The following is a 15315-nucleotide window of genomic DNA, read 5'->3' as shown; positions in this document are numbered from 1 at the left end:
CTTCTCATCTGATATCCCTACAGCTTTTCCCCTCCCTTTTTCCTCATTGCTTTCAGAATCAACAGGGCATGATAAGACAGGCATGCTTGGATCTGCAGCCAAAAAATCCTGAGTTATGGGTTCCAGACAAAGCTGGTGTAATGCTTGACTTTTCCTATATTTTTGTTTATTATGATCATCCAAGAGACTTAATTTCTGTCCAAACTGTTCCAAAACAAAAAGGAGTCACATGGTCTATGGTAGTTGAGAGCTGCTGGGTTAGGAGGCACAGCAGTAGGATCTCACAGTCCTCAGCTGGTAAAAATGAACCCACTGAGGCAGTGTTTCCCTGTGTGTGTGGTCAGAGTGGTTCTCCTTTGGTGTAGCCAGAGGACAGAAAGTTCTCCTTGCTGATGCTGTTGGATGAGGCTCCCTGTGCAATTTATTGTGGTTTTTCTTGATTTAGCCAAAGGTATTGGCTGTTACCCAGTAGGAAGAATTAAATTCTCATCACTAGAAATTAGTCTCATGTTTTGGCCTTTAAGGACATTGCCTCTGAGAGGGATGGATGGCTATGGCAGCCAGAGGCTCCATTCAGTTTTGAACCAGGTTCAGAGTTATCTGAGGCCTTCAGAAATGTGTTGTCATAGAAAACCTGCCCTTAGGTGCCATATGATCAGGCATGGGAATGCAGTGCCTTGATTTTAATTTCTGTTCTGTTTCATGTCCTGCTGCTTCATGTTTCTGTGCCATCCCTGAGCCATTTGCAGCCATTTGTGTGGCTCACATAAAAGCCATTTGGAGAATGTTATCTCTCACTGTGCTGAGAAGCTGGTCTCCTTTCCTCACTAGAGCACATGCATGTGTCAACTTGTTTCTAAGAGCATTTGAGACCCTTGAATTCAAATTCATGTGTTAAGTGCCTCTGCCCTGGTTGCAAAGACTCTGGGGGCAACCTGAGGAAGGGGATGGTTGGCTCCTTACTCTCCCAACAAGCCCTGGTAAGAGCAAAGGAGCTCACACTGCTGCCTGCAGCACTTGGATTTCTGTTTCTGCGTGCAAAGCAGAAGGTCACTGAGGACTTCAGAGACTCTTAGAAGCCTGCATGTGACACTGAGGCTCTGGTGTGTAGCCCAGCAGGCTTTCAAGCTCTGTCATCTATTCCTATTTACATCAACGCCATTTATCTTTTCTGTGCCATTTCTTTAGACTGGAAGCCCCTGGGGAAGGGAGAAGAGCAGCACTTACTGTATGGCAGGAAACATGCAAGTGTTGGGAAGTTCTGTTTGTAACAAATAGCTTTATCTTTCATCGGCTTTGATAATACTGGTTGCTCTCAGGAAGATTCCTGAAGGAGCACATAACTCAATAGTTGAAGCCCAGCAAGTCTGGACCTCTTGAGCTCTGCTTCTGTTTTCCTCTGGGACACCAGATAAGTCACTATGATCTCTCAGTACTTTGTTCTCCCCATTGTGAAGGATGAGAAAAATGTGCCCAAGGAAAGCAGTGAAGGATTAAGCACTTGAGGGCCTTGAATGAAGCCTCTGTGGTTGGTCCAAATCACCCAGTTGGGGCAGATGGGAGCTGATTCCAAAGTGACTGACACAACTGGATGTGCCTGAAGAAGGGGAAAAGCACATTTGCCTGCTAACATAGCTTTACATTAGTGTTTAGAGGGCTTGATGAAAACAGCCCACAGACAGAAACCAAAAAATGGTGATCTGAAAAATGGCTTAAAAATTAGGGATGCTGTGTTATCTGTAGGGTCATTGGAGGGAAAGGAGGAAGAATAGAAGTTCAATGTACTGAACAGCTTAGACGTTTGCTAATGCAAGAGTGAACAAACAGGAAGAACTAGATGTCTCATTTAATAGGTGTAGCAGACACGTGCTGTGATAACTCATGAGGCTGGAATATTAATAGAAAAGAATAAAGCTAATTCTGTAAGGTTAACAGAGGTTTTCCTTGTATGACTGCGTGGTCTGAGATGCAGTGTGAAGAAAGAGATGAACACATTGTGGAACTCTGAGTAATGCTACAAGGGTAAATAACACAGCCATTGCAAACCGAGAAGGGCAGTCTTCTGTGAAAAAAAAAAATAATAGTTTTCCGAGAGGCAGGGCATGGTGGCAAATGAAGAATTCCAGCTGTGCAGAGACAGAGCTGGAGAGGAGTGTAGAGGAACCTGACTTGTTCAGTTGGCACAGAGTTTTGGTGCAGAGATGGGCAATTTTCTGTAGCTAGAGAGGAGGTTGTTCCAGAACTGATTCCCTCCAAAAGGGAGGGAATGGGAGGAGCTGGCTGGTCCTGTGAAAGCAGAAGGGAGTGTAAATAGGAATAATTATGAAATGATGGGATAATACTTAGGAAAAAGTGACAGTAGGAAATTGTTTGAAAATGACTTCAAGAAGGAAATCTTCAGTAAATACGAAGAACTAGTAACTGAGATCTCATGGGAAGGAATTGTAAGGTGGAGGGAGAATTAAACAGAGCTATCATTTCCTTAAATAATTGATATTAGGGGGACGTATAATATTAATTGATCTTAAGAACACGTATGTTATTATTTGATATTAAGGGCACATCTAGCAGTTATCACCTTTCAGGGAAAGGCTCAGAAGGATGAGTAAAATGGTAAAATCATAAGCTCCACGTTTGCTTCAAGCAGAGGAAGGATGCCTCTAGAAGGTGCAAAACAGCTTGTTTTATCCAGGACAAACAGTGTGGCAAAGGCTCAACGTGAGAAAAGGCTATCAAGGACATAAAGGGCAATAAAAGTTGTTCTGTAAGAGTTAGGGTCTCTGGGGTTCTGTAACCCTTCTAGTAAGAGGAAGATCAAAGACAGTTTATGTCTGCTGCTCAATGCAAAAAAGCCTAGCAAATAAGCCTAAGAAATCAGAGGGGTTTTGTTGTGTTGGTTTTTTTTTTCCCCTTTTTTTTTTTCTTTTTCTTTAGACATCTGTCATAATAGTTGCCAAAAACAGAGGAGAAGGGGGGAGGTTTTGAGCTGCAGTAGAGAGAGAATGGGTTGGCTGTGTAAGGTAAAGTATGCCCAGGAGCACTGCTGCCTTTGAGAGCTTCTGGTGCACAGGCAGGCAAAGTTCTGGAGGCTGGGAAGAGAGCAAGCACAGCATCTATCTTGAAACAGGAGAAAAAGAAAAGCCAGGCAATTGTAGATAGATTGGCTTCACCTGAGTAAAGGTTAAAACAATCCAATGAACCACTTCAAAGTAATGAGAAGTGTGTGTGTGGGGAAGAGATGATTAACAGTCAGCAGTCCTGAAAAACTGCATCAAACCAAAATTAATTCTGTTTTAGTGGTAGCCAGAGGGCTATTGAAAAAGCCTTAGATAGCTGCCGTGTATCTTGACTGTCACTTGTGGCATTTTTGCAAGTAAATGGGAGATACATGCTTGATATAAAATCACAGTACAGTTACTGCCAGATTTTTCAGGGGGGAAAAAAAAGGCATTAACAATAGATATTGATGACTGATTATGAAACTTGAGAGATCCATCAAGGCTATATCCCATCCTGAGTCTGGTATTCAATATTTACTTCTACATCTTGGCTGACAGAATAAAGAACACACCTAGTACATCTGCGAATGGCACCTCGCTGGCAGAAGCTACGTGCACACTGAAAGATAGCGTTAGAATTGGCTACTTGGAGAAATAGTCTGAAACAATTTGGATGCAGTTTAGCCAGGAAAAATTAAAGATTTGCATTCCCTGATGAGGCATTGGCTCTGCCAGAAAGGATCTGCCAAAATGGATCATATTCTGAAGAGCCTCTGCATGCTGGCAGGGCATAAGGATATTACTTTAAATTACTTCCAGGTGAATTCTTACATATAATATGCATTCTCTGCAAGGTAAGTGGAGTGTTCCTTGTGCTCTGGTCAGCTTTGGTAAGGCCTCAGCTGCAAACTATGGCCCATTTTGGCCACTGTGCATTCAGAGTGGGTTGTACTAGCTGGGAAGCCCACTGGAGTGGCAAGACTGATGGTATTACTGACAGATTTATGCAAGAAGTGACTGAAGAAACTGGAGTTGCTTACCCTTGGGAAGACTACCATAAGGCATAACAGCCCTCAGCACATATGAACTCAGGTCACAGAACCATAGAATCCCTGCACAGGACAGTTTCAAGAATCACACCACATGCCTGACAGCATTGTCCAAACACTTCTTGAACTCTGGCAGGCTTGGTGTTGAGAGCACTTCCCTGGAGAGCCTTTTCCAGTGCCCAGCCACTCTCTGAGTGAAGAACCTTTTCCTAATATGCAGCCTAAACCTCTCCTGACACACTTTCATGCTGTTCCCTTGGGTCCTGTCACTGATCACCAGCGAGAAGAGATTAACACTCTCCCCTCCACTTGTAAGGAAGCTGTGGACTGCTGTGAGATCTCCCCTCAGTCTCCTCTTCTCCAGGCTGAACAAACCAAGTGACCTCAGCTGCTCCTCATGTGGCTTCCTGTCTAGGCCCTTCACCATCTTCATGGCCCTCCTTTGGATGCCCTCTAATAGCTTTTATATTTTTCTTAGACTGTGGTGCCCAAAACTGCACACAGGACTCAAGTGAGGCTGCACCAGCACAGAATAGAGAGGGACAATTCCCTCCTTTGACTGTCCCTACTCTGTGTCCTTGGCAAGTAGCACAAGGAACTGAGGGAAATAAGAAGAGCACCTTTCACCATCCCAGGAGAGGATAAAACCTCCCTAAATTGAAGTAATTTTATGTTAGATAATGAAGAAAAAAACTCCCCCAGGGGAAGGAGACTGCAGTCCTAGAATAGGCAGTTTGAAGAACAGCCATCACTGGAGCTTTCTATGACATTTATTGGAGTGACAGGTGAGACTCTGCCTTGAGGTAAAGGGTAGATTTGATGACCTTTTGATATCCCTTCCAGTAGTTTTTGATTTCATGATAGCTACGGTGGTGGTGTCCCATCTGTGGGATGATGCTCAGAGATGCACTTGTACTGGAGGAAGGGCACCAACAGTAGGCTGATGGCAATAGCTCCAGAGACTTCAGGGGGAAGAGATGGAGCAGGACAGGAACAATGAGCACCATTAGTTAAGTGGCAATTCTTACCTGAGAGTTTACAACCTGTAAAACCAGCACTGGCATTGCAGTGAGTTATGGGTAGGGGAGACTTGGCATAGGGTGTTATAGTGCTATAGGACCAGTCCACAGCTCTGCTCCATCCTCCTCTGTCACCACCCTCTCCAGTTCCCTGACATGGGGTAGTTGGCACAGGGCACAGATTCACGGTGCTGTTGCCTTTTAGCAGCTCTGCTTTCATTTCCTGATGCTTCATTCATATCTGTATTGATTCCACTTGCCCTCAAGCATGTCTGATGCGTTTGTTTCTTCTTCTTTACAGAGGAAGAGAGACAACTTCAAGCAAACAACCGGGATTTTAATCTGCAGTTTGAATATGCTGTAAGTAACCAGCATCTGTTGTTTCATGGAGATGTAGTCACAGATGTGGCTGCATCTGCTTCACGTCTTGAGTGTTGTTTCCAGGGAGTGAACAGAACTACACACCAGCTGTGTATCTGCCAACCAGGCCAACACATGCCAGGTGAACCACCAGAAATGGATGGCTGCTGAGTCAGCCTGCAAAATGGGCAGTTGAAGGAGATCCGATCCTGGAAAAGCATGACATAGTGGCATTACACGCTTCCAGAAAATTATTTGTGAGTCAAAGCATTTGCAGGATCAGGCTCCAAAGCTTTTCAATAATGGAACCGGGGGGGGGACTTTACTGTGGAAATGTGTCTCCATTTAAAGTAAAACATGAAAGGAAATGTGTCAGTTCCTCAGCTCTTGGAGTGAAATCCCCTCTGTCAGGAAGGTTTTGAATCTGGCCCTTGTGGCTTCCTGCCAACTTTTTTGCCAACTCCTTAACAGCCTACTTAGGTTCACATTGTGCAGTTATATCTGTGACTCCAAGGAGCGCCTTGACACGGGCTGGCTGTGACCCAGATGTGCCAGGCTAATGTGCCAGGGAGCTCCTTCAGCAACTTGATTTCTGAAGCATGTGCAACATTTGTTGATGCAATGTGAGGAGAAGGGCTAGCTCAACCACTAGTCGTGTCCTGCCTGGCCCCAGGGTCATCCCCTCCAGGAGGCCATCCTGAAGCTGAATTCTTTCAAAGTGTTTGCAGCTGCCAGTTAATAGTGAAATTAATTTTGTGCATTTTTCTCCTCTGAATATCTGAATTCCAGTGGTGAAATTAATGATTCAGTTACTTACAAGTATTTTTCTTGGTTAAATCTGAAAAAACTCATCATTTTAGAACACTGTAACTTCTCATGAGGTCAACAGTCTGACTTGCCAACAGATTGGACTAATGGCAACATTAACTGGATGGTTTTCAGTGGTCACTTTTCATCCACAAACTACATAACACAGGTTAGAGTCTTCGAAGGTCCAGAGCTGCTGCATGAGTCCTGAATGTGAAATAGATGGAAGTTAATATATGTAAAGGACTATGCAATGTGAATGTCTTATCAAGACTGGTGATTTGAGACTGGGAAAGTGTACTTGATTTGCACAGAACCTGCCCATAGCATAGTGGGGTGGGTGTTGCCACTACATATGAATTTGTCATCTTCCATTGAATGATTGCTATGTGCTGTAAGGGAGCAGGAAAGTAGGAGGGAGATGGGCAATGGTGTCAGGGTAGAGAGAACAAGCAACTCTTCTGGTTTCGAGCCTGTTTCTCTGAAAAGCCATTCATAAAACTGACTTTGCATGACACTGCTTCCCAGCTGATTGCTTACATGCCCAGGGATTTGCAAATAGCCACATTTAAGTAGATGACTTTAAGAACTCTTCAGAATTTCCATAAGTTTATGATTAGGTGTTCAAGTGAAGGCAGCCAAAAAGCTAGCTCAGTATAATCTGTTAAAACTTGGCAGTGAGTTTCAGTAATCCTGCCCCTCATATTAGTCAGCTCTGGCTCATGATTTCAGGAGTCCAGTGTAGACTGAGGCTTAGGAAATCCAGAAAACTGCCCCAAAAGAGACAAGCCTTCCAGTGGTAAGTGGATGGTGAGGTACTAACAGACCTTAGGTGGTGATGCAAGCACTGCCCTAACTGTAACAGCTGTACATCCTCTCCTGGGCTGCTTATTTCCAGTAAGTCCCGACCAAAGTTCAGTTTGTTTAACCCTGCATTCCTGTGGTGTATGAAAAGGACTAACTTTGCTCATAAATTGCTTCAGATCCCATGCTATAGATTGCTGGATGCATCTGCAAATGCCAAAAAGAGAAATAGTCTCCTGGTACCCTCCCATAAACGTACACATGATGCTCCTAAAAGTTAGCTCTTCCAGGCAAAGGTCCGATTTGGGCCCCTTCCTAATGTTCAGATTTGTCTGAACATCATGGGGTTGCACTGCTAAGCACGTGGGTGTGGTCCAAGGAGAAAGAAAACCCACCAAGATCCAAAGGAAACTCACCAATATAACAGTATTTTAGACAGTAAAAGCTGCAGGAGTGAGGTTTAATTTACTTGGTAACTTACGGCCACATTAGCTGTAAAACCTATAGAACAGGTTCTTGTAACAATGCTAGATGAGGCAGTAAATGTTTCTTTAGGGTGAGGCAGTTACTGAGAAAGGCCAGTAAGGAAAAAGAAAGGGAAATGCAAACTGAGCTGTTGTGTATTGCCTTACTGCTGCAGCCGGGCTCCATGTCCCAGCTGGTGTGAAGGTTTGAGCCTTTCACTAAAAGGAGAGTCTCTATTATGTAGGCATAGATCAAAGGTACAGATATGCTTTGTCCTCCTTTAATCTCAGTGAGAACAGGGAAGTGGGAAAGTACAACCAGAGGTGGGTGTGTTGTCCCTGAATATCGCCATCCCTGGTGGGACTTTGTCCCTTCCCCATGCAAAGTTTACAGGATATCTGTGAAGGGAGAAGAGAGGAGCTGATAAAGACTTGAAAACTCTATTGTGTGTGACATCAGCTCTGGCAGCTGCTGAAAGCTGGCCCTCCTGGTATGAAGCGAGACTCCTGAATATGCTGAAACCAGCTTTGCAGGAACCTAATGCTGCCCTGTGGAAAGCCATGTCAGCCAATGCGTGCAAGGGCATGTCCAGATCCATCACACCAGAACTTGCAGAAAACTTCAGAGGGCAAATTCCCTTCCAGAGCTCATCAGAAAATACACAAGTTGCTAAACTGCAGAGTGTCCCTGCCATGCTCCTCCAGCCACGGAGCCTCTCTAGCTGAGCAGGAGGGTTAGAAAATAAAACTAAATTCAAAACAAAGTGCTGTGCAGTTAACTGGAAGGGCTGAGTGTGAAGGTAGGTACTACCCACCAGCTGACAAAATTAGTTAGGAATGACTCAGAAACCAAGTGTGAATGAGTGGCACGCAAAGGCACTTGGAACAGCACAAAAAAGGACTCAATATAGGTCAGTAAAAATGAAAAGTCAAGTCCTAATCCCATGTTTATTCACACTGCCAGTGGAAAGATCCTTCTTGAATTCAGTAAGAGGTTTGTCTGTGTAAATAAAGTGAAAAGCAGGGTGGCAGATGTGGTACAGAAAGATTTAAGGGCTTTAATCAAGGTTCTTATCTGAGTCAGTTTAATCTGTCTGCACTGTCCCCAGTCTGTCCGCACTGTCCCCAGCACAGCTACAGAGGGGACTGCCCATGTGGGTCCACCACGATGGGCTCTACATCAACATTCTTGAGAAGGAAATCTCTTCTAAAGGCTTTTAATGTTTGCTCTGATCCCAGTTCCCTTTTATTTCTTCACTTTCACATTGGAATTTAGCACAGCTGCACTGGGACGTCATGAAGGGCTGTGAAAACAACTTTGAAATTGGCTTTCAGACAATAGGAGAGGAAATTCAGGGCCTATGAGTCAATGACAAATTTCATCTTGGATCGGGATTCAGGGTCAAACATTCCTTTGTCAGAACCAGCAGCAAGGGGGCCACTTGGACTCTGCTTCTGTTTTCTCGGGTCACCTGATAAAGTCTTTAGTGAAATAGGAGGGATGTATATAACTTCCTATGGCCAATACACATTGCCCTTGGCTGGATCACCAGCTGGGTTCTTATCTCTTTGAAATTTAGTCAGAGAGCAGGGAGCTCCAGTAGTGGATTCAGACTCTGCTTTGGAAGCACCTTCTCTGTTTGCATGCTTTGATCTCAGAAGGATGCCTTGTAGGTTATCCTCAAGGACCTTATCAAAGTGGTCAGGGTAGTGGCACCAGCTGCCCTGTCTTCCCATCTCAAGCTTCAAATGCCTCCCAGTGTCCTTCATGCTCAAGACCAAAGGGAGCATCGTCTGATCAAGTGACAAGTGGTCTGAGCAGCCTCTGAAGGAATAGATGCAGCAGCAACCTGCAGTGCTCCTGCATTTAGAAAGGTGTTAGCTGGATTCTTATAAAGACCAGCTGAGGCACCGCCAGGGAGCAGCCAGAGCAGGGCTGCCCTACAAGAGGGCCAAGCTGGGAGTGCGTGTGGAGGTGATCCCAGCTCAGGCAGAGCCCTCACTGACCAGGGTGCAGTCCTGCAGCATCTGGCTGAGGGAGACAAGGCAGGATGCTGGTAATGGGGCCCATCCTGACCATCCCAGACAAGGTGAGGTGATGAACCAGGTCCAGGGCCCACCTGGGGAGCCAGGAAGGAGCAGTAGTCTGTGTGACAAGTCCAAGGTCCATTCAGGAGGTAGAGCTGGATAGGTCTATCTGGAAAACTAGGACAGATGTCAGTCTGGAGAGAGGGACTCCTACAGTGTAGCTTAGGTGAGGATAGAAGGCTCAAGGCTGGGCTAAAGTGAGCTCCTGTGGTTGTGGATGGAGACACCAGGTGAGGTCAAGGCCCTTAAGGCATATTACGGCCCTGATAAGCACATTAAGGTTGAGCTGTGCCAGATGTGAACTTCACTGAAGTCTGTATATTCTTCTTAGGACCAAGTCCTTCACTCTTCATCAGACTAGACCTCATGGGGACAAAACTCTGACCATACTAGCTGGGAATCTTGTTGTATGAGACCCTAATGAACAGAGTACAGTGGTAGGGAGTTTGCCTCCTTTGCACCACTCAGCAGTGCTCTGCCCTTCTCTACTCCTTCCTTCCAGGCAGCAGCTCCAGCTACTGAGCCAAGCCAGAGGGGAACACAGTGTAGTCAAAGAGGATGAGGTCCTGTGCTTGGCCCACCTGTGAGTAATGACATGAGGTTGTCAAGCCTTGGCACCTCTGTATCCTCCTTTGCACCACCATGATGAGGAGACTCGCCACAGGGATGATTAACTGCTCAGTAAATGGGATAACAGCAGGCAGAAGGAACAACATAGGAAAACACAACCAGTGACCACATTTTCCTAGAGACTTTCCTGGAATACCAAATATGTGATGAAATCGTGAAGCTCATTTTATTAGTACTGCCAAGAGGGGGCTGAGGGGTTAGATATGTAAGACATTCCCATTGTTTCTGCATTAAAAGAAAAAAGAAAAAGAAAAGAAAAAAGGGGAAAAAAGACCAAAAATTGTGGTTTGGTTTTAGTTATTTTTATTTCTGGTGTTTGGCCAGTCTTTTACTCCTGGGAGTTTATTTTTTTACAGGGACCTTTACAGGGACCAGATTAACACCATTACATCCTGTTGGCCTTTCTCAGTCTTCTGTTGAGTTGGGGCTGCTGCCCACCATCAGGAATAAGGCAGTGAAATTTGAAGGCTTAAAACTGATCTGATCTGACTGTTCTGTACTCCCTGTGGAAACAAAGCCTCTGTGGCACCATGTGCACTGCTACATGAGTTTGTTGAATATCTTCCTGAGCACATTCACAGCCCTACGGTCCCATATTCGCTTTATAGCATCTGCATGCTTTCCAGTAGTGCTGCTGCAGTCAAACAAAATGCCATGGAATTGTGCTCCCGCTGCCTCCTTGCAAGGCTTTATCAAAACACCTGGGAAAGACATTTCTGCTTCTCAGCTGTTCATCGGTCTGTACCTAGTGCTACACGGGTACCAGGGAAATTGCCACGTGTTGTGGCATAACACCTCTCTGTGGGATTGCTGAAGTTTTGCTAAAATTTGCTTTGGGCTAGTTTGTCCAGCTATTGGGAATCATTATTTCACTGAGGCAGGGGTATAAATTCAGAGGGTCAGTACCCTGCCATACCCTTTAGTCCCCCATAATCTAGCCACAAAAGCAGCAGCGTCTCTTATTTCCAGTGACTTTTGTGGCGAGGAGATGATTTGTTTGCTCAGCGAACAAAGGTAGGAACCATCTGCTGAGTTTTGCCTGCAGTCGGACGTCACAGGCGGGCTTCTGAAAACACCCCCAAAGTAACAGCTCATCCTCCAGATCTGGACTTGTGTAACTGTGGCGCGATGAGCACTATTCTTAGGGACAGCATTTTGGTGGAGTCACACCTCCAGGAGGTGTGAATCTAGCCCCTGAAAAGAGCAGATGAGAATAATCCCTCACCCACAGACAACGTTGCTCTGGTGTCAAGCTTCGCATCTGGAGAGCTTGAGGCTGACGGTGGGTAACCACGCTCAAACCTGTCCATTTAGGACACAGGTGCATGCAGGGACTGCCCTCAGAAAAGCAGAAGTCTAGGGCAAATCTGGGAGTAAGAGTAAAGCTCCCCATTCCCATCTTTGTGCTTAGCCCATAGAGCTGCTTTGTTTAGCTGTTGATTTTTATAAAACTATAGGAAAACCAGAAGTTCCGGTAAGGCCTCTCAACACCTAGTTGCTGTTAAAAAGGTTTTTCCTCTCCACGACTTTTTCTTTATGGGAGTCTCCCTCGCTGAAGGCAGAGCATGGGGAATGTGAGGCAGATGATGTATTAGAGGCGTTGCTTATAAAATGATGGCTGCATATGGATTATTTAACACACTGTGGTGCTGTAGGTTCCCAAAGCACCCCTCCCACCCCAGAGTCATGTTCTGGAACAGCTCAAAAGAGTAACAGGGGGTGATGGTGTCCAGCATCACATAGAAAGGTAAGATCAAGAGCAAAGATGAACTGAGATTTCCCTGTAGTCGACCAAGAGCCTGAGCTGTCAAAGCACACAGCCCTGTAGTGTTCCATGAAAACATAAATGATACCTGAGAAAACTGGACTTGTTCCTGGAAAAGAGAAGGCTTCAGGTTGACCTGATTTTGGCCTCCCAGTAACTGAAGGGACCCCACAAAAATGATGGAGAAGGACTTTTATAAAGAGCATGTAGTGCCAGGGCAAGGAGGAATGACTTCAAACTGAAAGAGTACAGTTAGATTAGATATTAGGAAGAAATTCTTTGTCATGAGGGTGGTGAGGCCCTGGCACAGGTTGCCCAGAGAAGCTCTGGATGCCTCATGCCTAGAAGTGTGCAAGGCCAGGCTGGATGGGGCTCTGAGCAACCTGGTTTAGTGGAAGGTGTTCCTGCCCGTGGTAGGGGGATTAGAACAACACGATCTTGAAGGTCACTTCCAACCCAAACCATTCTGTGATTCTGTGATACTTTGCAGAGAGTTCAACTGTATCCATGACGTGGGAATGGAAAGCTTTGAACTGGAAAGGCTGAAGGTTTCCCTAGTTTGTCATTATAATTTACCATTGATATTCTTTTAGCCCTTGGGGTCCATGAACAAGTTATGTGTTGAATTAGAAGGCTTCATAGTAGTTATGAGGGGTTTTTTTCAGGTGATTAGTTTTAATTATAGATTCCAGAACAATGAGAAAATCCATGATAATACTCCCTGTCTTTATTCTGAGGTCTGAAGTGTTCCAGTGTCCCAAAAGGCAGTGTGTGCCCAACAGTATCATGATCCTGAACAACTACGGAGAATACATTGGATGTCCAGATTCCTGTAGTTAAGCATTTGGAAGCTGTTATGTCTGGGGTTTTTACCATGCCTAATGGCAATAGGAAACAAAGTGAATGGCTGTGGTTCATTCGGTGGTTTTCCTGACGTAATTAATGGACAGAAATAGAAGACAGGATTTGAAATAAACCACTCCCATTCTTTTCTTATTCCCCTCTGAGATTTTTGCAGGCAAAGATCTATGAACTTTATCTGAGTGTTTACTGAGTAGTTTTTCCCATGTTGTATGTGACCCTCTGAAATCTGTTGATGCACAAAGGTCAGGTCCTCTCCACATACTTTTTCCTGCAGCTACTGTTTTCTGTTTCATTTTTTTTTATTTTTAAAGTAAATGACCGTAATACTTTTCTTCAGAATAGTGGGCAGGGAGGATATTTAGATCCAGTTTTTATTAAAAAATCTGCTAGACTCTGTGTCTGGTGGACACAGTCATGTCAAGCAGTTTAGTTCTCAGTATGCTGGGTTTGAAGAGGATGCTGCTATTCCTTTGCTTCTGTTTCAGCAGTGTCCATGAAGGCTGTCTGCAACACATATCCCATGGTAAAGAATTTTGAAATAAACCAAATTGAACTATGTGTCATGACACAGAGTTAATGACACTTGAAGGTGGCTATGCAATGCCAGAAGAGAGGCAATATTGTTTATATGATGATTTTTGATAAATATCCTTTCTTGCTGGAGTGCGATCAATGGGAGGATTTCTCTAGCTCTTCCATGAAGAGTGTTTCCATTTCTGCCCTTTTAGAGACTTATTCATTCAGCTTGTCCTAGGGATAAAACATGAAGTTAATGCTGAATAACATTGCTGTACTTTGTGTCTGAGCATAAAGAAATCCAGTAACTGCCTAAAATGGAGTAGCTTCCCCCCTACACAACTTACACTGGTAATCTTAAGTAATTGATTTAGTGGTGGAAAAATGCTGATGTGTGCCAGTGTAGATGTTGAGATCGTGGATTAATGCCGGGATTAGAAGTGGGCTGTGATTCATACTTAGTAACTTCTGTCCTCCCACCAGTTAAGCAATATCTAAAGGCTCTTACAATATTGCAATCACCATTTTCACTTCTGTTGAACCAGCAAACCTATTATGGAATGACAGTGCACTTCATATCTGCCTCCTTGTGCTGTCATACCTTAGGTTACCTGGGAGGGGGTTAATAGGGATCATCTGGAGAGCTTCAGGGGGGGTGGGAATTTTAGATGTGCTGGGAACAGATGACATAAATCCTTCCAGGACTAAACCTGAATGAGTGCCTGTTAAACTTTGTATGAAAAGAAAGTCTAGCATCGAAAACTGAAGGGACAGCCCAAGCTGGTGGGCTCAGTATGGTGGATTGAGCCTGACTGGCTGGTATCAAGTATTGCACCAGAGTTCTCCGAGCTTTGCAGGAGAAAATGCCCAGTTCATTAATCTAGAGCTTGGGTCTTTGGTTTGCAGAAGACAGACAGGGGAGCAACTGCTTCTTGTGGATGGAGGGGCCATCTGCAATTAGAAAAGGAAACTGGAAATGGGGAACAGAGCTGCAACTCGCTTGCTGAAATAGCGAGTTCTGGTGTTTGTGGCTGTTTGCAAAACACCGCATTCAGGTGATCTTTGTGGAATAGAAACAAGCCACCCCTTGAAGTTGCTGAGCTGAAAGGTTGCTGAATCAGCCAAAAATAATAATAATGTCGTATTCTGCTCATGAGAGGACCTTTAGCTCCTGTGGAGTTGTCCAGTTGATGTGTGCTTCAGAGTCTCAGGCAAGCTGCAGATGGTTGACCTGGCATGTGTTTTCTAACACTGCTTTGTAGATTCTGACAACAAAATTGTTTGTGTGCTGGTTACAGTTCTTAATTTTATTTGTGCATGTGTAAGAAGACTATTAATAAAGTGCAAATGTATCTCTTTGTGAGTAACTATATGTACCTGTATCAGCACTGGCATAAACTGAGCATCATGTTTTCACCAGTTCCAAAAGGAATTCTCTGTTTATCCAGGCTTGGCATGATTGTGTGGGGGAAAAGGAAACGTTTTTTGAGCTACTTTTGGAAACAATGCTATTGCTAAATATAAGCAAGTAAAACACAGTTGAAATGTGTTGTGCTGTAATTTTGTTTCCTGTTTTACCAATCCTACTTATTTTCCTTATATTTTTTTCCTTACAGAACAATTCAATTAAAACATCGAAATACAATTTCTTCACTTTCCTGCCTCTCAACCTGTTTGAACAGTTTCAGCGAATAGCCAATGCCTACTTTCTTTTCTTGCTGATTTTGCAGGTATGACTTCCCTGTGCTGTTTCCAGCAGCTTGTGTTCTTTGTTATCAAAGCCAGTCTATGTTTGACAGATGTAATGAAGAGCAAGTTATATCCCTGTTGTGAATTAGTGTCTTTGTAAAACCTTATAGGAGATAGAAAGTAGGGCAGAGAAAAAGCAATTTTGTCTCTTAGCTTTGCATATGAGGATTTGAACTAAATGAAGAAAAAAATTTAATTAAA

General features: G+C 44.3%; 1 protein-coding gene across 4 annotated transcripts in view; it reads left to right on the top strand.

The window, feature by feature from the left end:
- LOC103761164 (phospholipid-transporting ATPase FetA) overlaps positions 1-15315 on the top strand; it is an 83061-nt gene that overhangs the window by 25913 nt on the left and 41833 nt on the right. For all 4 annotated transcript variants that reach the window (XM_018077332.2, XM_018077333.2, XM_018077334.2 and 1 more), the window contains exons 3-4: positions 5369-5427; positions 14982-15095. In XM_018077332.2, the coding sequence (XP_017932821.1) occupies positions 5369-5427; positions 14982-15095 (173 nt within the window). The remainder of the gene's footprint in view (positions 1-5368; positions 5428-14981; positions 15096-15315) is intronic.

Source organism: Manacus vitellinus, unplaced genomic scaffold (genome assembly GCF_001715985.3).
Source record: "Manacus vitellinus isolate BGI_N305 unplaced genomic scaffold, ASM171598v3 scaffold_36_pilon, whole genome shotgun sequence".
In the NCBI taxonomy this organism is placed as follows: Eukaryota; Metazoa; Chordata; class Aves; order Passeriformes; family Pipridae; genus Manacus; species Manacus vitellinus.
The sequence above is the reverse complement of the archived record's forward strand: the minus strand, read 5'-3'. Positions and strand labels throughout refer to the sequence as shown.